The sequence below is a fragment of the Nerophis lumbriciformis genome, linkage group LG03 (genome assembly GCF_033978685.3).
Source record: "Nerophis lumbriciformis linkage group LG03, RoL_Nlum_v2.1, whole genome shotgun sequence".
NCBI classification, from domain to species: Eukaryota; Metazoa; Chordata; class Actinopteri; order Syngnathiformes; family Syngnathidae; genus Nerophis; species Nerophis lumbriciformis.
The window spans coordinates 60,634,928-60,657,500 of NC_084550.2; the positions used below are offsets into that span (position 1 = coordinate 60,634,928).

General features: G+C 38.8%; 2 protein-coding genes across 3 annotated transcripts in view; both read left to right on the forward strand.

Moving 5' to 3' along the window:
- Window positions 1–15,903, forward strand: part of prkcda (protein kinase C, delta a) — a 100,904-nt gene extending 85,001 nt beyond the window's left edge. For both annotated transcript variants that reach the window (XM_061940597.2, XM_061940590.2), the window contains exons 14-18: window positions 3,305–3,367; window positions 7,633–7,771; window positions 10,517–10,705; window positions 13,173–13,301; window positions 14,951–15,903. In XM_061940597.2, the coding sequence (XP_061796581.1) occupies window positions 3,305–3,367; window positions 7,633–7,771; window positions 10,517–10,705; window positions 13,173–13,301; window positions 14,951–15,109 (679 nt within the window). In that variant the 3' untranslated portion in view covers window positions 15,110–15,903. The remainder of the gene's footprint in view (window positions 1–3,304; window positions 3,368–7,632; window positions 7,772–10,516; window positions 10,706–13,172; window positions 13,302–14,950) is intronic.
- Window positions 15,904–20,585: 4,682 nt separating this feature from the next.
- Window positions 20,586–22,573, forward strand: part of rft1 (RFT1 homolog) — a 41,389-nt gene continuing 39,401 nt past the window's right edge. The window contains exons 1-2 of the mRNA XM_061929710.2: window positions 20,586–20,804; window positions 20,874–20,959. Coding sequence (XP_061785694.2) covers window positions 20,742–20,804; window positions 20,874–20,959 — 149 coding nt within the window. The 5' untranslated portion in view covers window positions 20,586–20,741. The remainder of the gene's footprint in view (window positions 20,805–20,873; window positions 20,960–22,573) is intronic.

Below are 22,573 nucleotides of genomic sequence, written 5' to 3' on the forward strand. Positions count from 1 at the left end.
CCGGAATCAATAAAAGGCTATCGATGCTGTCATCTAGCAAAGCTGAATTTGACCAAGCAACCCCCCCGTACCAAAAAGCCCTTGATGAAAGCGGATACAATTTCACCCTCACCTATGAACCCACGCCAGGAAACCAGCCAAAAAAGAACAGAAAACGGAACGACATCATCTGGTACAACCCCCCATACAGCAAAAACGTCTCAACAAACATTGGACACAAATTCCTCAATCTGATTGACAAACACTTTCCCAAAGACAACATCCTAAGAAAAGTATTCAACAAGAACAACATTAAATTGAGCTACAGCTGCATGAACAATATACGACAAATCATCTCAAACCACAACAAAACAATTGCAAATGAGCCGTCGGCCCTCAGACAGAGCGACTCCAAAACCAACAAAGGATGTAATTGTCGAAAGAAACCTGATTGCCCTCTCAACGGGGGGTGCTTACAAACATCAGTTGTCTACCAATCTAAGGTAATACGCAAGGACATTAACACATCCGACACATATGTAGGATTAACCGAGGGAGAATTCAAAACCAGATGGAACAATCACAAGGCTTCTTTCAGGAACAAAAACCTGCGAAATACCACGGAACTCAGCAAACACATTTGGGACCTCAAAGACAATAATGTTGAATATTCAATAACATGGCAAATTCTTGCATCCAGCACACCTTACAATAGTGGTAATAAAAGATGCAACCTATGCTTGAAAGAGAAACTGTTTATTATTTACCGTCCAGACCTGTCATCTCTCAACAAGCGCAGCGAAATTGTAACAACATGCCGCCATAGACGGAAACACCTCCTAGGTAACACATGAGCCAATCACCACGCCCCTAGGCCAGCCTGTACCCACCCACTCTGTGCCCTATATAAACCATGGTATGCGAATGCTCCCATTAAAATCTCCTGACGATTGAGGGTACCCCCCCTCATGAAACAGGCCTGTGATTTTTGTGATTTTTTTCCCACACATACATATATTGCGCTCTACTACGGTATCGAGCACTATTTTTTGGATAACCTTATTAAGACATATATATATATATATACAGTAAATTTGATCCCTTTGTACATTTGATTTCCTCAGGTCCTATAAGTATTCCAAAAAGATTATGTACTGTTCATATCTTCATACAAAGGTAAACTTGCAAAATCAGCAGTTAAACGAATACTTATTTTTAAATCTTAAGTACCCACTGGAGTGCCTTCAGATATCCCCAGGAGTACTAGTAGCCCCAATTGAACTACCAATACTAAACAATAGTATTGAATTACTGTTTTTGTTATGCTTACTGTATTTTTCGGACTATAAGTCGCAGTTTTTTTCATAGTTTGGCCGGGCTCCAGTGCGATTTATATATGTTTTTTTCCTTCTTTTTTATGCATTTTCGGCAGGTGCGACTTATACTCCGGTGCGACTTATACTCCGAAAAATACGGTATTCACCAAGTAAGCTTTTTTTGTAATATTTTTTTTAGGATCAACAAATGAATAATAAGGTGTAGCAACGTAACAGTGTTATTTTCCCCCTGTCGGTATAATGTTATAATAATCCATCCTATTTGGGTCCCACATCAACCTTAAGAAAGTCAATGACTTCACTATAAATGTGGGTGACATTGTTATCACCAGGAAAGATGAGGTCACCTACCTAGGTTCTATTCTAGAGGCTAATCTTTCCTGTGATAAAATGGCAACCAAGGTAATCAAAAAGGTCAACCAACGAACGAGATTTCTCTCCAGAATCTCCTCTCTGGTCAACAAAAGCACCATGAAGATTCTAGCGGGAACTCTCGTTCAACCCTTTTTCCATTATTATACATTATAAAATGTATAATGTATACTGTATAGTGTACTGTATACCCGACACAGATGACAAGTGAAGCGCTTCAGAGACACTCGACTCTTTTAAGCTTCCAGCCGCTTTTAGGTTTCCCATCATACAAATACAGAGTGGGCCAAAATTTAAAAGTGAACAAAGCCGCGGGCCAAGGTTGAACAAATTAACCTTTTAATAGGGACCCAAACAAGTTTTGCATTGAATATTGAACAAGCAAGGCTTATATAACTTTATAGTGACATGCAAAATCAAATTTCAAATAATAATAATAATAATAATAATAATAATTAAAAAATATCAATGGCATATCAAATAAAATTTAAATAAAAATGGAATGCCTCTTTTCTATTTGCAGCCTTCTGAGGTAAATATCAAAATAAGGCTAATAATACATTTGAAAATAAAATAACAATAATGAATAATTCAAACATTCAAGCCTTGAAGTAGCAAGAGAAAGAGCATGAATAAAACGTTAATTATTGCTCAGTTTGCTACACTGATTTGCTTTAACACTGAATATGGAACAAGCAACGCTTATATAACTTAATAGTGCAAAATCAACTTTCAAAAAACATCAATGTTATATTAAATCAAATTTAAATAAAAAATGTAATGCTTCTTTTCTATTTGCGGCCTTCTGAGGTAAATATCAACAGTAACTTTTTCCACAGGCTAATAAATTTTAAAATAAAATAACAATGAGGTGGGCATGGTTGGGGGGCGGGGTTTGGTGGTAGCGGGGGTGTATATTGTAGCGTTCCGGAAAAGTTAGTGCTGCAAGGGGTTCTGGGTATTTTTATGTTTTGTTACGGTGCGGTTGTTCTCCCGAAATGTGTTTGTCATTCTTGTTTGGTGTGGGTTCACAGTGTGGCGCATATTTGTAACAGTGTTAAAGTTGTTTATACGGCCACCCTCAGTGTGACCTGTATGGCTGTTGATCAAGTATGAGTTGCATTCACTTATGTGTGTGTACAATCCGCATATATTATGTGACTTTCTGTTTGTATGGAGGAAAAGTGGACGTGACGACAGGTTGTAGAGAATTCTAAAGGCAGTGCCTTTAAGGCACACCCCCAATACTGTTGTCCGGGTGGAAATCGGGAGAATGGTTGCCCTGGGAGATTTTTGGGAGGGGCACTGAACTTCGGGAGTTTCCCGGGAAAATCGAGAGGGTTGGCAAGTATAAGTATTAGCGGTGAATGCGGTGTTACAGCGGCACTGCCGCTGTATAATACCGGCGGGCCAGCTCTAATGTTAATTTGATATTGCCTCAAGGGCCAAATTAAATTACACGGCGGGCCAAATTTGGCCCGCGGGCCAGAGTTTGACACCATGCTCTATACAAATGTTCTCCTTAATAATTCAAGTCTGCGCTGAAATGTGTCGTTGTCAACGTCTTGCTTCCTGCTGAAAGACATCTTGTTTCTGCCTTGTCTTTGTCCTTCCAGGTTTTACTCTGCAGAGATCATTTGTGGCCTTCAGTTTCTACATTCTAAAGGCATCATCTACAGGTCAGAGAGCATGCTTTTTTCACACTCAGGTCCAACTCGCAAGTTTAAAAGGTAATAAAGTGAAATGTCATGTTCTTAAGTGTAATAAAGTGTAATAAACTGAAATATAGTGTAATAAAGTGTAATTAAATGTAATCAAGTGAAATAAAGTAAAAAATAAAGTATAATCAAGTAAAATAGAGTGTAATAAAATAAAGTGTAAAAAAGTGAAATTAAGTAAATAAAAAAAAATTAAAAATATATACAGGTAAAAGCCAGTAAATTAGAATATTTTGAAAAACTTGATTTATTTCAGTAATTGCATTCAAAAGGTGTAACTTGTACATTATATTTATTCATTGCACACAGACTGATGCATTCAAATGTTTATTTCATTTAATTTTGATGATTTGAAGTGGCAACAAATGAAAATCCAAAATTCCGTGTGTCACAAAATTAGAATATTACTTAAGGCTAATACAAAAAAGGGATTTTTAGAAATGTTGGCCAACTGAAAAGTATGAAAATGAAAAATATGAGCATGTACAATACTCAATACTTGGTTGGAGCTCCTTTTGCCTCAATTACTGCGTTAATGCGGCGTGGCATGGAGTAGATGAGTTTCTGGCACTGCTCAGGTGTTATGAGAGCCCAGGTTGCTCTGATAGTGGCCTTCAACTCTTCTGCGTTTTTGGGTCTGGCATTCTGCATCTTCCTTTTCACAATACCCCACAGATTTTCTATGGGGCTAAGGTCAGGGGAGTTGGCGGGCCAATTTAGAACAGAAATACCATGGTCCGTAAACCAGGCACGGGTAGATTTTGCGCTGTGTGCAGGCGCCAAGTCCTGTTGGAACTTGAAATCTCCATCTCCATAGAGCAGGTCAGCAGCAGGAAGCATGAAGTGCTCTAAAACTTGCTGGTAGACGGCTGCGTTGACCCTGGATCTCAGGAAACAGAGTGGACCGACACCAGCAGATGACATGGCACCCCAAACCATCACTGATGGTGGAAACTTTACACTAGACTTCAGGCAACGTGGATCCTGTGCCTCTCCTGTCTTCCTCCAGACTCTGGGACCTCGATTTCCAAAGGAAATGCAAACTTTGCATCGTTGGGTGATGGTTTGGGGTGCCATGTCATCTGCTGGTGTCGGTCCACTCTGTTTCCTGAGATCCAGGGTCAACGCAGCCGTCTACCAGCAAGTTTTAGAGCACTTCATGCTTCCTGCTGCTGACCTGCTCTATGGAGATGGAGATTTCAAGTTCCAACAGGACTTGGCGCCTGCACACAGCGCAAAATCTACCTGTGCCTGGTTTACGGACCATGGTATTTCTGTTCTAAATTGGCCCGCCAACTCCCCTGACCTTAGCCCCATAGAAAATCTGTGGGGTATTGTGAAAAGGAAGATGCAGAATGCCAGACCCAAAAACGCAGAAGAGTTGAAGGCCACTATCAGAGCAACCTGGGCTCTCATAACACCTGAGCAGTGCCAGAAACTCATCGACTCCATGCCACGCCGCATTAACGCAGTAATTGAGGCAAAAGGAGCTCCAACCAAGTATTGAGTATTGTACATGCTCATATTTTTCATTTTCATACTTTTCAGTTGGCCAACATTTCTAAAAATCCCTTTTTTGTATTAGCCTTAAGTAATATTCTAATTTTGTGACACACGGAATTTTGGATTTTCATTTGTTGCCACTTCAAATCATCAAAATTAAATGAAATAAACATTTGAATGCATCAGTCTGTGTGCAATGAATAAATATATTGTACAAGTTACACCTTTTGAATGCAATTACTGAAATAAATCAAGTTTTTCAAAATATTCTAATTTACTGGCTTTTACCTGTATATATTAGGGCTGACAAGTGATTTTTTTTTTCAGATTAAGCAATGTGAGTAATCACAGGTTATTTGCTTGCATAAATAACATTTTCTTTATTTGGACACAACTACTAGGGTGAAAATGCAATAAATTGACAGCCCTAATATATATATATATATATATATATATATATATACATATATATATATATATATATATATTAGGGCTGTCAATTTATTGCACAACTACTAGGGTGAAAATGCAATAAATTGACAGCCCTAATATATATATATATATATATATATATATATATATATATATATTAGGGCTGTCAATTTATTCCATTTTCACCCTAGTAGTTGTGCAATAAATTGACAGCCCTAATATATATATATATATATATATATATATATATATATATATATATATATATATATATATATATATATATATATATATATTAGGTCAATTTATTGCATTTTCACCCTAGTAGTTGTGTCCAAATAAAGAAAATGTTATTTATGCAAGCAAATAACCTGTGATTACTCACATTGCTTAATCTGAAAAAATATATATCACTTGACAGCCCTAATATATATATATATATATATATATATATATATATATATATATATATATATATATATATATATATATATATATATATTAGGGCTGTCAAGTGATTTTTTTTTTGACAGCCCTAATATATATATATATATATATTAGGGCTGTATATATATATATATATATATATATATATATATATATATATATATATATATATATATATATATATTAGGGCTGTCAAGTGATTTTTTTTTTTTCAGATTAAGCAATATGAGTAATCACAGGTTATTTGCTTGCATAAATAACATTTTCTTTATTTGGACACAACTACTAGGGTGAAAATGCAATAAATTGACAGCCCTAATATATATATATATATATATATATATATATATATATATATATATATATATATATATATATATATATATATATATATACACACAAACTGTATATCAGTGGTTCTCAAATGGTAGTACGCGTACTCCTGGGGGTACTTGAAGGTATGCCAAGGGGTACGTGAGATTTTTTTTTAAATATTCTAAAAATAGCAACAATTAAAAAATCCTTTATAAATATATTTATTGAATAATACTTCAACAAAATATGAATGTAAGTTCATAAACCGAACATCAAATCAAGTAGGCTATTCCATTCATTACCATAAACCCAGAGTTTCCCCCATGCCATGATGGTTTGACCCTCACTAAAATGTCTGTCAAAAAGAACTGTGAAAAGAAATGCAACAATGCAATATTCAGTGTTGACAGCTAGCTTTTTTGTGGACATGTTCCATAAATATTGATGTTAAAGATTTCTTTTTTTGTGAAGAAATGTTTAGAATCCAGATGGATCTCTATTACAATCCCCAAAGAGTGCACTTTAAGTTGATGATTACTTCTTTGTGTAGAAATCTTTATTTATAATTGAATCACTTGTTTATTTTTCAACAAGTTTTTAGTTATTTTTATATCTTTTTTTCCAAATAGTTAAAAAAAGACCACTACAAATGAACAATATTTTGCACCGTTATACAATTTAATAAATCAGAAACTGATGACATAGTGCTGTATTTTACTTCTTTATCTCTTTTTTTCAACCAAAAATGCTTTGCTCTGATTAGGGGGTACTTGAATTAAAAAAATGTTCACAGGGGGTACATCACTGAAAAAAGGTTGAGAACCACTGCTGTATATATGTGTGTGTGTGTGTGTAACTGTGTATGTATATATATATATATATATATATATATATATATATATATATATATATATATATACTGTATGTGTGTGTGTATATGTATATATTTATTTATATATGTATGTATATATATGTATATATAAGGTAGATCACCTCGACTTGGTCTGAAAACGTATGGGCACCCCTGATCTACTTTAATACACTATAAAAACAACAATTGTACATTTTACTGTAAAAAAAAAAAGGCAACTTAGTTGCATAAATTAAAAAAAAAACTTAGTAGTGTTTTTCCATTAAATTTACAGTAATATGCTGTAAAAACCACCGCAAATTGTATAGTAAAATTCTGGCAAATTAGCTTCTTTTTTTTAACAGCGGACGTAAGATACAATATTCAAATGCATAATTAATTTTGTAATATAATCCTTACACATTTGTAATCATGTATATTTACATGTGGCCCTCTGAGGGCAGCCATAACCGCGATGTGGCCCTCAGTGAACACAACTTTGACACGCCTGCTCTAAAGTACATCATGTTTTACTTTCTCTAGTATTGTCCCTTAACAACATATGGTTACTTTCGTATACACTGTACATTCTTCATGAAGGCTTGTGTTCCTTATTTTGTTTTGCTAAAAGAAAAAGCGTATGAATTGCTGTGAAATCGCTTGTTTTTCTTTCCTGCAGAGACCTAAAGTTAGACAATGTCATGCTGGATCACGAGGGACACATCAAGATCGCTGACTTTGGCATGTGCAAGGAGAACGTGTTCGGAGAAAACCGCGCCACCACCTTCTGTGGCACGCCTGACTACATCGCCCCTGAGGTCAGTGGTGTCACACCAAACCTGTCACTGTGCGCATGGAAAATACACACACATTATACAGTATGTATACAAAACACATTATAAATACACAAATTATATGTATATACAGAGTAGATATAGTATATATAATACATATTTTATATAGACAGTTTATATACTGTATACACAGATTTTATCAATATATATACAGATTATATATAGAATATATAATACAAACTATTGCAGCTGGGATAGGCTCCAGCCACCCCTGCGACCACGACAGGGACAAGCGGTAGAAAATAGATGGATGGATGGATATAGACATATTATACAGTATATACACAGATATTATATATATATATATATATATATATATATATATATATATATATATATATATATATATATATATACAAATATACAGATTATATATAGTATATATCTATATACACAGATTATAAATACACTTATAGATACACAGATAATATTTATCTACAGTTTATATATAATACAGATGCTATAAAGACAGATTATTCGTACACAGATTATATACACACTGATTATATATACACTGATTGTTTATACATAGAATATATATAAATAAATTATAAATACACAGATAACATATACACTGGTTATACATACATATGATCATATACACACATATTAAATACACACAAATTGTACAAACACAAATTATACAAAACATTTATATACACATATTGTATGTACACAGATTGTATATACAACAAATCATACAGAGATTGTATATACACAAATTATACAAAAATTGTATATACACAGATTGTGTATATACACACATTACACACAAATTGTATATACACGAATTATTTAAAAAATGTATATACACAGATTGTGTATATACACACATTACACACAAATTGTATATACACAAATTATTTTAAAAATGTATATACACAGATTGTATATACCGGTACACAAATTATACACAGATTTTATAAACACACATTATACAAAAATTGTATATACACAAATTATACACAGATAATATATACACAGATTGTATGTACCTATATTGTATATACACAGATTGTATATACACAAATTATACACAGATTGTATACAGATTGTATGTACCTATATTGTATATACACAAATTATACACAGATAGTATATACACAGATTGTATACAGATTGTATGTACACATATCGTATATACACAAATTATACAGATTGTATATACACAGATCGTATATACACAAATTATGCAGAAATTGTATATACCGGTACACAAATTGTGTATATATACACACATTATACACAGATTGTATATACACAAATTATATATACACAAATTGTGTATATACACACATTATACACAGGTTGTATATACACAAATTATATATACCGTATTTTTCGGACTATAAATCGCAGTTTTTTTCATAGTTGGCCGGGCTCCAGTGCGAATTATATAGGTTTTTTTCTTTTTTTATTATGCATTTTCGGCAGGTGCGACTTATACTCCGAAAAATACAGTACACAGATTGTATATACACAAATTATAAAAACATTTATATACACAGATTGTATATACACAAAGTATAAACAGATAGTATATACACAAATTATACACAGATTGTATATACACAAATGTATTCACAGATTGTATATACTTACACAAATTATACACAGATTGTACATACACAAATTATATACAGATTGTATATACAGTACACAGATTGTATATAAAAAAATCCCAATTTTGTGACACTTAGAAAAAATCTCGACTTTTTTCCCTCCAACTGCTGTTAGTATAGTTTGGTATTGTTACAGTATATCATTGTTAATGACAGCATACCGTATTTTCTGGACTATATAAGGAGCACCCACTAAATTTTAGGGGAGAAAACCATTTTCCATATATTAGCGGCAGCCGACTACATGCCGCAGATATACACGTTGTGAAATGAGTTATTTACTCAAAAAGATTGTTGAAATGTTTATATAATTGTTTCCAAACGGTGTCTGTGACACAGCAGTAAAATGGCTGATCAAACAAAACAGAAGTCATCGTCATGGACCCACTTGTTGTGGAAGCTAGCTCTCCAATCAGCTAAACAGACTCAATAACTCCACGGTGACATTTTGGTGAATTCACTGAGGAATTTGTGAAAGTGAAACAATAGAAAAAGAATGCCATTGTAAGTTAATAATACTAACTAAGACATTTGTAAACGTGTTAGCATATTAGCTAATGGTAATGATGCTAGCTTCATTACATTACGATAGCACATACAAACATGCATGAAAACATTCCTACGGACATCTCACACAGGACTATTAAGTAAGTATGAATAGTTGTAGTTATATTGTAAAACTTACAAACGTTGCTTGGAGTGATGAGGAAACCATACAAGTAGAAACGCTATGGACGATTAGTGGGCGGAACGGCACGTGTACTTCCGGTTTGAGGCAGGAAACAGAAGGAAATACTACAGACTTTCAAACTGTAGCTCCTGCAGCGAGCGAGCTCGTCCAAAAGATGGCGCAGTAGCACAAACAATAACACACCTTTTCAGCGTCTCTTATGAAAAAAACAATTAGCCTCACCGATTAAAGTGTAAGAAAAAAGTAGCGGCTTATAGTAGGTAAAGCTTTATAGATTTACAAATCTTCTTATTTTGTATCCTAAAGTGTTCTTCTGTCCTTTCTTAGTGAAGAAGGATGCACTGGTGTTGGTGTGTCCTCCAATAAGCAGTCTGAGTCTCTGTTGTCTGGTCGCAGATCCTGCTGGGCCAGAAGTACTCCTTCTCAGTGGACTGGTGGTCCCTTGGCGTGCTGCTCTACGAAATGCTGGTGGGACAATCCCCCTTCCACGGAGACGATGAGGATGAGTTGTTTGAGTCCATCCGCATGGACACCCCGCACTACCCCCGCTGGATCAACAAGGAGGCCAAGGAGCTGCTGGAGAAGGTCTGCACCGTCACTGCCAGACCATAGAACAGCCTGGAGGGGGAGGGGGAGGGGTGGATTCTTCTTCTAAAGGAATCACTGACATTCCATGGTAATCTGTCATTCTCCCACATGCAGTGATGGCATTTGATCAGGATTTGCTTAACGCTTCGGTTCTTCATCCAGTCTCTTTTGGAGAAAAAGACAACAAATTTGATCACTGTCAACTTTGTTGTTCATGCTAATGACCTCATGCGTGGTGACATTATGCTAAGGACCTCATGCTAATGACCTCATGCGTGGTGACATCATGCTAAGGACCTCATGCGTGGTGACATCATGCTAAGGACCTCATGCGTGGTGACATCATGCTAATGACCTCATGCATGGTGACATCAAGCTTGGTGATGTCATGAGTGGTGACAACGTGCATGGTGATGTCATGCTAATTACATTGTGTGTGGTGATGTCATGCTAATGACCTCATGCATGGTGACATCAAGCTTGGTGACGTCATGAGTGGTGACATCGTGCGTGGAGATGTCATACTAATTACATTGTGCGTGGTGATGTCGTGCTAAAGACGTCATGTGTGGTGACATCATGATAATGACCTCATGCTAATGACCTCATGCATGGTGACATCAAGCTTGGTGACGTCATGAGTGGTGACATCGTGCGTGGGGATGTCATACTAATTACATTGTGCGTGGTGATGTCGTGCTAAAGACGTCATATGTGGTGACCTCATGCTAATGACCTCATGCATGGTGATAGCAAGCTTGGTGACGTCATGAGTGGTGACATCGTGCGTGGGGATGTCATACTAATTACATTGTGCGTGGTGGCATGCTAATGACATCATGCGTGGTGACATCATGCTAAGTACCTCATGCTAATGACCTCATGCGTGGTGACATCATGCTAAGGACCACATGCGTGGTGACATCATGCTAAGGACCTCATGCGTGGTGACATCATGCTAATGACCTCATGCATGGTGACATCAAGCTTGGTGATGTCATGAGTGGTGACAACATGCATGGTGATGTCATGCTAATTACATTGTGTGTGGTGATGTCATGCTAATGACCTCATGCATGGTGACATCAAGCTTGGTGATGTCATGAGTGGTGACAACGTCCATGGTGATGTCATGCTAATTACATTGTGTGTGGTGATGTCATGCTAATGACCTCATGCATGGTGACATCAAGCTTGGTGACATCATGAGTGGTGACATCGTGCGTGGGGATGTCATACTAATTACATTGTGCGTGGTGATGTCGTGCTAAAGACGTCATGTGTGGTGACATCATGATAATGACCTCATGCATGGTGACATCAAGCTTGGTGACGTCATGAGTGGTGACATCGTGCGTGGGGATGTCATACTAATTACATTGTGCGTGGTGATGTCGTGCTAAAGACGTCATATGTGGTGACATCATGCTAATGACCTCATGCTAATGACCTCATGCATGGTGACACCAAGCTTGGTGACGTCATGAGTGGTGACATCGTGCGTGGGGATGTCATACTAATTACATTGTGCGTGGTGGCATGCTAATGACATCATGCGTGGTGATGTCATTCTATTGACATCATGCATGGCGACGTCATGCTAATTATGTCATGCGTGGTGATGTCAAGCTAATTACATTGTGCGTGGTGATGTCATGCTAAAGACGTCATGTGTGGTGACATCATGCCAATGACCTCATGCTAATGACCTCATGCATGGTGACATCAAGCGTGGTGACGTCATGAGTGGTGACATTGTGCGTGGTGATGTCATGCTAATTACATTGTGCGTGGTGATGTCATGCTAAAGACGTCATGCGTGGTGATGTCATGCTAATTACATCATGTGTGGCGGCGCCATGCTAATGACATCATGCATGTTGATGTCATACTAATGACATCATGCGTGGTGATGTCATGCTAATGATGTCATGCATGGCAAGGTGATGCTATGCTAATAACCTCATGCGTGGTGATGTCATGCTAATGACTTCATGCGTGGTGACGTCATGCGTGGCAAGGTGATGCTATGCTAATAACCTCATGCGTGGCGACGTCATGCTAATAACCTCATGCGTGGCGACCTCATGCTAATGACGTCATGCGTGGTGACATCATGCGTGGTGATGTCATGCTAATGTTGTAATGCGTGGTGACCTCATGCTAATGTTGTGGTGACGTCACACCTGGTGATATCATGCGTGGTGACGTCATGCCAGGTGACCTCATGCGCCGTGACGTCATGCCAGGTGACCTCATGCGTGGTGACGTCATGATAAGGACATCATGCGTGCCCACAGGCATGGAAAAAGGGAATCTTAACAAAAGTCCCAAATGATTCCCAGGGATGGAAACACTGATGCCAGGTCTCAACAAGAACCTGGTACTTGGTGTCATGTACACATTGAGAAGGAAAACATCCAGACTTGCTTTTCTTCTCTTCATGGAATGTGTTTGTGTGCAGCTGTTTGAAAGAGACCCCACACGCAGGCTGGGCATCACAGGTGACATCCGCTCACACGCCTTCTTCAAGTCCATCGACTGGCAGGCCTTGGAGGACAAAGATGTGGAGCCGCCTTTCAAGCCCAAAGTGGTATGACCCACACACACACACACACACACACACACACACACACACACACACACACGCACACACACACACACACACACACACACACACACACACACACACAAACTGTTTATCATTTGGAATGGGGACCAAGTTTTTGATCATGACTTGTAGGGACCAGCCTTTCTACAGGTTGTGGAGGCATTAAAAAAATAGGTAAAATGTCCACTGGCCAGTTAGCTCATACACATCTTTAAATCTCTGGATTGATGAAGTAATGTGCTGATCATTCTTACTGGGGACCCTGGGGAAAAAGACTTCATATGGTTCATGGGGACCAAATTTAAATAATGTTGCATAATTCACACAAATTTGTACGTGACTACTGAGGACCATCCATCCATCCATCCATCCATTTTCTACCGCTTATTTCCTTTGGGGTCGCGGGGGGCGCTGGAGCCTATCTCAGCTACAATCGGGCGGAAGGCTGGGTACACCCTGGACAAGTCGCCACCTCATCGCAGGGCCAACACAGATAGACAGACAACATTCATACTCACATCCACACACTAGGGCCAATTTAGTGTTGCCAATCAACTTATCCCCAGGTGCATGTCTTTGGACTGAGGACCATTTAAAAAAAAAAAAAAAAAAGAAGAAGTGTAAAGTAAATATGACATGATGCTGAGAATACAGCACTACAGCTGTCCTAAGTTTCACCACTTAAATGTTCAAGCAAATCCTGCATCTTCTGTGACATTACTGAAAACTGCTATTTAGCAGTAATGAACTTGTCTGCAACTCCAACTAGCATATATAGAAGGATGGAACATTCTGGATGTGAATCATACTTTAAGGTAATAATGTTTTATAATCATGCTGTATGGAAATGTCATCCTAAGGAACACTAAACCACATTTTGTTTTTTAGAAAAATATATTAGTTTGAACTAAGGATGGATACCATACAGAATCACAGTACTATTAATGCCAGGATAACAAATGTTTCACTTTTCAACAAAATGTATGTTCTCTTTTACCAATATTTGAAACAAAGTAACCCAAATTTCCCTGTTGTGGGATCAATAAAAAATGATCTTATCTTACCTTAAACCACAGAAATAAAATACAAACCTTTTCCCTTTAGGGGACCTGTTTTTTTGTCCCCATACCGTCAGAGGTCCCCTAAAGGTGACCGTGTAAACAGAGCGGTGTCCCCATTAAGTAAGCATTGCCAGAACACACACACACACACACACTCTTGTATTTCTTACCTTCTTGAGACCTCCTCTCTTTAGTACTACCCTTTCTAGACATTATAGGAGAAAATGAAAGACATCCATTTAAATGATATCACCTCAGATTTAAGATATGCACGCAAAAAACATATATGTATATTTTCTCAAAAATGTTTACCATACTTTTAAGGTCCGCCTCACCTTTTTTTATTTTTATAAGTCACTCTGCTGCAATAGATTTTGTAAGTTCATTCAAGTATACAGAATCCATTTAAATAGCCTGTGTGTCATCACTATCAAAACAAAACAAAAAAACAATATCACACACCTACACACACACACACACACACACACACACACACACACACACACACACACACACACACACACAACACACCGTGTTTGCTGACGTTGCACCTTTTCCCGCCGACTCCAGCGAGCGCCCAACGACTGCAGCAACTTTGACCGCGAGTTCCTGAGCGAGAAGCCTCGCCTGTCCTACAGCGACAAGAACTTCATCGACTCCATGGACCAGGCCGCCTTCGCCGGCTTCTCTTTCATCAACCCCAAGATGGAGCAGCTTTTAGAGAAGTAACCCTCCACCTCCCGAGTCGCACGGCTCCACTTGCCAAGGAGCTGCTCCGCCAGCAGTATTTGCCTCGCCTTAGATTGTTAGCGCATTAAGAGGAAGTGTAAATATGAATGTGCATGCCTTAATGAATACAAGAATCATAATAATAGGACGGTACACCTTGCTCCTTTTTTTAGCGGCCTGCAGCACATCCTCAAATCTAACTTTAAGGGGCCCAAGGTGGACCCCAGTGGAGCACTTTATAAAATACTTGTTTTAAAGGGGAACATTATCACCAGACCTATGTAAGCGTCAATATATACCTTGATGTTAAGGAAAAAAGACCATATATTTTTTTAACCGATTTCCGAACTCTAAATGGGTGAATTTTGGCGAATTACACGCCTTTCTAATATTCGCTCTCGGAGCGACATCGGGAAGCAATCCGCCATTTTCTCAAACACCGAGTCAAATCAGCTCTGTTATTTTCCGTTTTTTCGACTGTTTTCCGTACCTTGGAGACATCATGCCTCGTCGGTGTGTTGTCGGAGGGTGTAACAACACGAACAGGGACGGATTCAAGTTGCACCAGTGGCCCAAAGATGCGAAAGTGGCAAGAAATTGGAGGTTTGTTCCGCACACTTTACCGCCGAAAGCTATGCTACGACAGAGATGGCAAGAATGTGTGGATATCCTGCGACACTCAAAGCAGATGCATTTCCAACGATAAAGTCAAAGAAATCTGCCGCCAGACCCCCATTGAATCTGCCGGAGTGTGTGAGCAATTCAGGGACAAAGGCCCTCGGTAGCACGGCAAGCAATGGCGGCAGTTTGTTCCCGCAGACGAGCGAGCTAAACCCCCTGGATGTCTTGGCTCACACCGTCCCTTATGCCACCGAAGATGATCAAGAGAAGAATATCGACCCTAGCTTCCCTGGCCTGCTGACATCAACTCCAAAACTGGACAGACCAGCTTTCAGGAAAAGAGCGCGGATGAGGGTATGTCTACAGAATATATTAATTGATGAAAATTGGGCTGTCTGCACTCTCAAAGTGCATGTTGTTGCCAAATGTATTTCATATGCTGTAAACCTAGTTCATAGTTGTTAGTTTCCTTTAATGCCAAACAAACACATACCAATCGTTGTTTAGAAGGCGATCGCCGAATTCGTCCTCGCTTTCTCCCGTGTCGCTGGCTGTCGTGTCGTTTTCGTCGGTTTCGCTTGCATACGGTTCAAACCGATATGGCTCAATAGCTTCAGTTTCTTCTTCAAATTCGTTTTCGCTACCTGCCTCCACACTACAACCATCCGTTTCAATACACGCGTAATCTGTTGAATCGCTTAAGCCGCTGAAATCCGAGTCTGAATCCGAGCTAATGTCGCTATAGCTTGCTGTTCTATGCGCCATGTTTGTTTGTGTTGGCATCACTATGTGACGTCACAGGAAAATGGACGGGTGTATATAACGATGGTTAAAATCAGGCACTTTGAAGCTTTTTTTAGGGATATTGCGTGATGGGTAAAATTTTGAAAAAAACTTCGAAAAATATAATAAGCCACTGGGAACTGATTTTTAATGGTTTTAACCCTTCTGAAATTGTGATAATGTTCCCCTTTAAATACGCCATAAATTAAAGTGAAGTACAGTACAGGCCAAAGGTTTGGACACACCTTCTCATTCAATGCGTTTTCTTTATTGTCATGACTATTTACATTGTAGATTGTCACATCAAAACTATGAATGAACACATGTGGAGTTATGTACTTAACAAAAAAAAAGGTGTACGGAGCTCCTAAAGGGACTTGGGGGGAAAAATTTGTTTTTCTAATTTTTAAATTAGTTTTTTTTTTTTTTTAGACATGTATGTATAGTTTCTCGTGCGCACGAGATACATGTCAACAAACAAAAAATAAATTAATTAATTAATTTAAAAAAAGATTATTAATTTTCACATTTTTAAAAATAATTTTATAAAAATAAACTTTCTCGTGCGCACGAGATAGTTTATCGTGTCCACGAGATACATGTCTAAAAAAAATTTAAAATAAAAATTAAATACATTTTTTAAATTTTTTTTTTATAATTTTATAAAAAGTTTCTCGTGCGCACGTCTAAAAAAATAAAAATAAAAATGTTTTTTTTCCCCCGTGTCCCTTTAGGGCAGGGGTCGGCAACCCGCGGCTCTAGATCCGCATCTTTGGCGCCGCCCTAGTGGCTCTCTGGAGCTTTTTTAAAAATGTATGAAAAATGGCAAAAGATGAGGGGGAAAAAAAAATGTTTTTGTTTTAATATGGTTTCTGTAGGAGGACAAACATGACACAAGCCTCCCTAATTGTTACACTGTTTATATTAAACATGCTGCACTGATTCGAGTATTTGGCGAGCGCTGTTTTGTCCTACTAATTTTGGCGGTCCTTGAACTCACCGTAGTTTGTTTACATGTATGACTTTCTAGGACGTGTTTTATGCCACTTCTTTTTCTGTCTCATTTTGTCCACCAAACTTTTAACGTTGTGCATGAAAGGTGGGTTTTGTTGATGTTATTGACTTGTGTGGAGTGATAATCAGACATATTTAGTCACTGCATGACTGCAAGCTAATCGATGCTAACATGCTATTTAGGCTTGCTATATGTACATATTGCATCATTATGCCTAATTTGTAGCTATATTTGAGCTCATTTAGTTTCCTTTAAGTCCTCTTAATTCAATTTATATCTCATGGCACACTATCTGTATGTAATATGGCTTTTAATTTTTCGCGGCTCCAGACAGATTTGTTTTTGTATTTTTGGTCCAATATGACTCTTTCAACATTTTGGGTTGCCGACCCCTGCTTTAGGGGCTCCGTAAAGGTGAAATAACCAAAAACATGTTTTATATTCTAGTTTCTTCAAAATAGCCACCCTTTGCTCTGATTACGGCTTTGCACACTCTTGGCATTCTCTCCATGAGCTTCAAGCACACCTGTGAAGTGAAAACCACCCTCACCTCTTGAAGCTCATGGAGAGAATGCCAAGAGTGTGCAAAGCAGTAATCAGAGCAAAGGGTGGCTATTTTGAAGAAACTAGAATATAAAACATGTTTTCAGTTATTTCACCTTTTTTTGTGAAGTACATAACTCCACATGTGTTCATTCATAGTTTTGATGTGACAATCTACAATGTAAATAGTCATGAAAATAAAGAAAACTCATTAAATGAGGAGAAGGTGTGTCCAAACCTTTCGGCCCGTACTGCAGGTCCCCAGAAAACAAAAATTATTCGACACACAATACTCAAAAGGTAACGCGGGAAAATGTTAATAATGACACACGTTGTCACCGAAACTGTAAAAAGCTTCTTAAGCACATCTATATTAGATTGGTTTTTATCTCGTTTACAATTTTAAGATATGGAAATGTCCCCAGATTCATTTCTCAGTATGCGGTCCTTTGGACACCTAATGTCACTACTGCCATCTGGTGTCATGTTTCATATTAATCCGTTAAAAATATTGCAACTTTAGTAATAGCTAAATGTGTTGATTAAATGTACGTACACCTGAGATGAACAAAAACGGGAGTCATCTTGAATTGTAGATTTGACATTTTTGTGAGATTCCTTCCTGTGACTGCTGAATGAATACAGTATTTACATGATATATACAGTATAAGTACAGTTTATCTACATTATGTGAAGTAGCTGAGACTGTGTACATAGATTGTGTGTATTGGAGTAACATGTATATTGGTTGGCTGTTTTTCTTTTGTTTTTTACTGTCTTCATCTTTTACATCTAATTAAAACCCTCAAAGACTCCAAACCACATGAATGTTTTTTTTTTTATTAAGGAAAATGCTGGAACGTTTCAATAGTGATGAATTATTCCTACAATTCATTAAGTCACAGTTTTATTCCAACGTGCAATGACAAAACATTCTGCACAAAAACACACCATAATGTTGTTTATGTTTAGCTGTAATAACACCACATTTACCTGCAAATCCACCTTAAAACCTCTAAAGGCTTAGTGGCCACATACGTGGACAGCACCTTTCAGCTCTTATTTCCAAAATTGTGTACACTACTGAATTGGGGTCTTATGTGGACACTTATACTGCCATCTGGTGGTGTCAGAAGAGTATAACATACAATGGAATTTGGAAAAAAAGGTGTAAAAATAAGAATTAGCATGTCACTAAACATGAAGTACACGTTTGTGTACTTATGGACTAAGTACATTATATCAAAAGATGATACTTAGTTTTTATAGCAATTGGGGTTCAATAAGCCCAAATAGCAAAGAGAAATAAAAAAAAGCATGTAATTTATTGCATTTATTTGCATGCCTTTTTCATTGTAACAGTGAATAATATATCAATATAATATAAGTATTTGTCTCATGATATTACACAATTGACTATGCATTTGATTATATCTTTTTTTTCGTGTAATGTAAAAAAGAATGCTGCCAGTTTGTTTGTTTTTTACCGTAAAATCTACAGTTGTTAAGGTGTACAATTTCTGATCATTAAACAAGCAGACACTTAAGTATTTATTTTTAACAATGAAAAATGGTTGGAATTTAGGAGACTTATTGTAATGTTAGATAATATTCAAGTTTAAAATATGCAGTAGCTTTCATATATATATTTTTTTTTTATAAAAATGGAAATCCAATCCACTTTATTTATATAGCACATTTAAACAACAAAAATGTTTCCAAAGTGCTGCACAACAATATTAAAAACAATATTCAAATATTATCCTTATCTCGGCCCTCTATGAGGATGGCGACTTGTCCAGGGTGCACCCCGCCTTCCGCCCGATTGTAGCTGAGATAGGCTCCAGCACCCCCCGTGACTCCGAAGGGAATAAGCGGTAGTAAATGGATGGATGGATGGATATCCTTAGCTGAATAAAAACTAAAAATCAAGAAAATATAAAAATAAATATGATTAAAAACGAAAGAACAAATACATTTAGTAAGACAATATTTAAGGACTTTATTGACGCATATTATCTGGCGGACCATATAAACTGAAGTGTTGACACCTGTGGTCTAGTAGGGTGCGCGCGCACGCCAAATAGCGTCATGCCGACAGCGTTGCCAGACGTACAATAGTTACTGTATTTGTGCGATATAATCAATATATAATAATCGATTGGCGACTTGAACACACGAGCATATATCCTGCGTGGTGCATCGTCTCATGTGCCTCTCCACAGCCAGGTGGGGGCGCTGTTCTACTAGTGGCATCCCCCCCCCCTCAACAGTGTACGGTAGTTAGTTGATTTCAAGTAAAACTGCATTTTCAAGTTATCCTACACACGGTCTGTGTTCATGTTGGACTGTGTTTTATGTTCCCGAGCAATGTTAAATTAGATACACGGTGGTTTTGCTTTAAAAAAAAAAAAAAAAAAACACGATAATTTGCCCTTTCCCATCTGGCAACGTTGCCGTACGCACACCACAGCGTGGTGCGTAACGCACGTGACGTCATCACGCACCGTGCTATTAGGTCCAATGTGTCCGGAAGTGGAAACGCCGCTCAATTCGTCCCGACCGTGTGCTCGTCTGGCTCTTTCCACGCGGTGCGGAACATTAAAGTTGCACTTTTAACGTCGGAAACATGATGTCAAACTTAGAGCGGAAGTGACATAAAGGTTGACAATGAGCTCTCAGGACGTCCTGAAGAGCGCGTCCACTTTGGCGTCGTACAATGTGTTGCTACAGGTGAGCTCCTCATATAATCGTCTAAAAATGTCCGGTCATGTTCATACAATGATTATGTTTTCATGGCAGGTGATGTTCCGTGTGCTTACCTTTCTGTTGAACGCCTTCACTCTGCGCTTTGTGTCCAAGGAGCTGATCGGGGTGGTGAACGTCAGGTAAGCGGAATAATTCATCCATCAGTGTAGCCAGAAGTTGTACTCAAGTAAGAGTACTGTTACTTTAGGGATTTATTACTCAAGTAAAAGTAAGGAGTAGTCACCCAAATATGTACTTGAGTAAAAGTAAAAAGTATGTTGTGAAAAAACTACTCAAGTACTGAGCATACTTGCCAACCTTGAGACCTCCGATTTCGGGAGGTGGGGGGCGTGGTTAAGATATATATATAAGAAATACTTGACTTTCAGTGAATTCTAGCTATATATATATATATATATATATATATATATATATATTAGAGATGCGCGGTTTGCGGACACAACCGTGGAGTCCGCGGATTTTCCGCAGATCGGGCGGTTGAAATAAAAAAAAAATTGATTTTATCCGCAGGTCGGATCGGGCGGTTGAAAAAAAAAAAAAAAGATTTTAAATGGATTCAGGCGGGTGGCAGTTAAACCAATTCGGAAATATATATACATAGTTAAATGTTGTTACCCACATACGAAAAACGAGCAGGCACCTGCAGCATATGCCACAACAGAAGAAGAAAAAAAAAAAAGAGATGGACACTTTTACGGAGCGGAGAAGGGACGCCTCGCCGGGGTCCGGGACCGAGGCCCCTTCCCCCGAGAGGGCTCCACCGGGAGCCGTAGCTGAGGTGATCCGCGAAAAGGGCCCGACGCACGTCCAGGGTCACCACCGCGCCCACCGCACGACACCCCGCCTCGTCCGCCTTCGCCGCGGCCGGCGTCACGCGCAGCAGGTAAGCAGCTTACCTGCCCGCCACCCCCGTGGCCGGGGGCTCGTAACAGGGGTCACTCCGCGCGCTCCGCCCGCGCAGCTTACCTGCCCGCCACCCCCGTTGCCGGGGGCGCGTAACAGGGGTCACTCCGCGCGCAGTGCGCTCACGAAAGGGGTGGGTTTCACCCTGGTGAGCAGAGTGGGCCACTTTTGGTAAGCAGAACTGGCGCTGCGGGATGAACCGAACGCCGGGTTAAGGCGCCCGATGCCGACGCTCATCAGACCCCAGAAAAGGTGTTGGTTGATATAGACAGCAGGACGGTGGCCATGGAAGTCGGAACCCGCTAAGGAGTGTGTAACAACCCACCTGCCGAATCAACTAGCCCTGAAAATGGATGGCGCTGGAGCGTCGGGCCCATACCCGGCCGTCGCCGGCAGCGAGAGCCGCGAGGGCTAGGCCGTGACGAGTAGGATGGCCGCCGCGGTGCGCGCTGAAGCCTCGAGCGCGAGCCCGGGTGGAGCCGCCGCGGGTGCAAGGGACATCGCACCTCTACGCGCTTGGAGGTGTGCTCAGCGCGGCTCCCAGATGATTGCGCACTGGTGTGCGTCTGGGCCGTGACAGCGTGGCACGCATTGAATGTCTCTGCATCAGTCTCCTTTCTTTAACAGGCAAAAGCTTTATAACCTCACTAATGCCTTGCATCGTCTATATTAGATATATAACAACGGGCGGGTGCGGTGTTGATTAAATGTTAATTCGGGTGGATGCGGATGGTTGACGACTTTTGTGATGCGGTTGCGGATGAAATAATTGCCTATCCGCGCATCTCTAATATATATATATAGTATTACATATATATATAAATAAATAA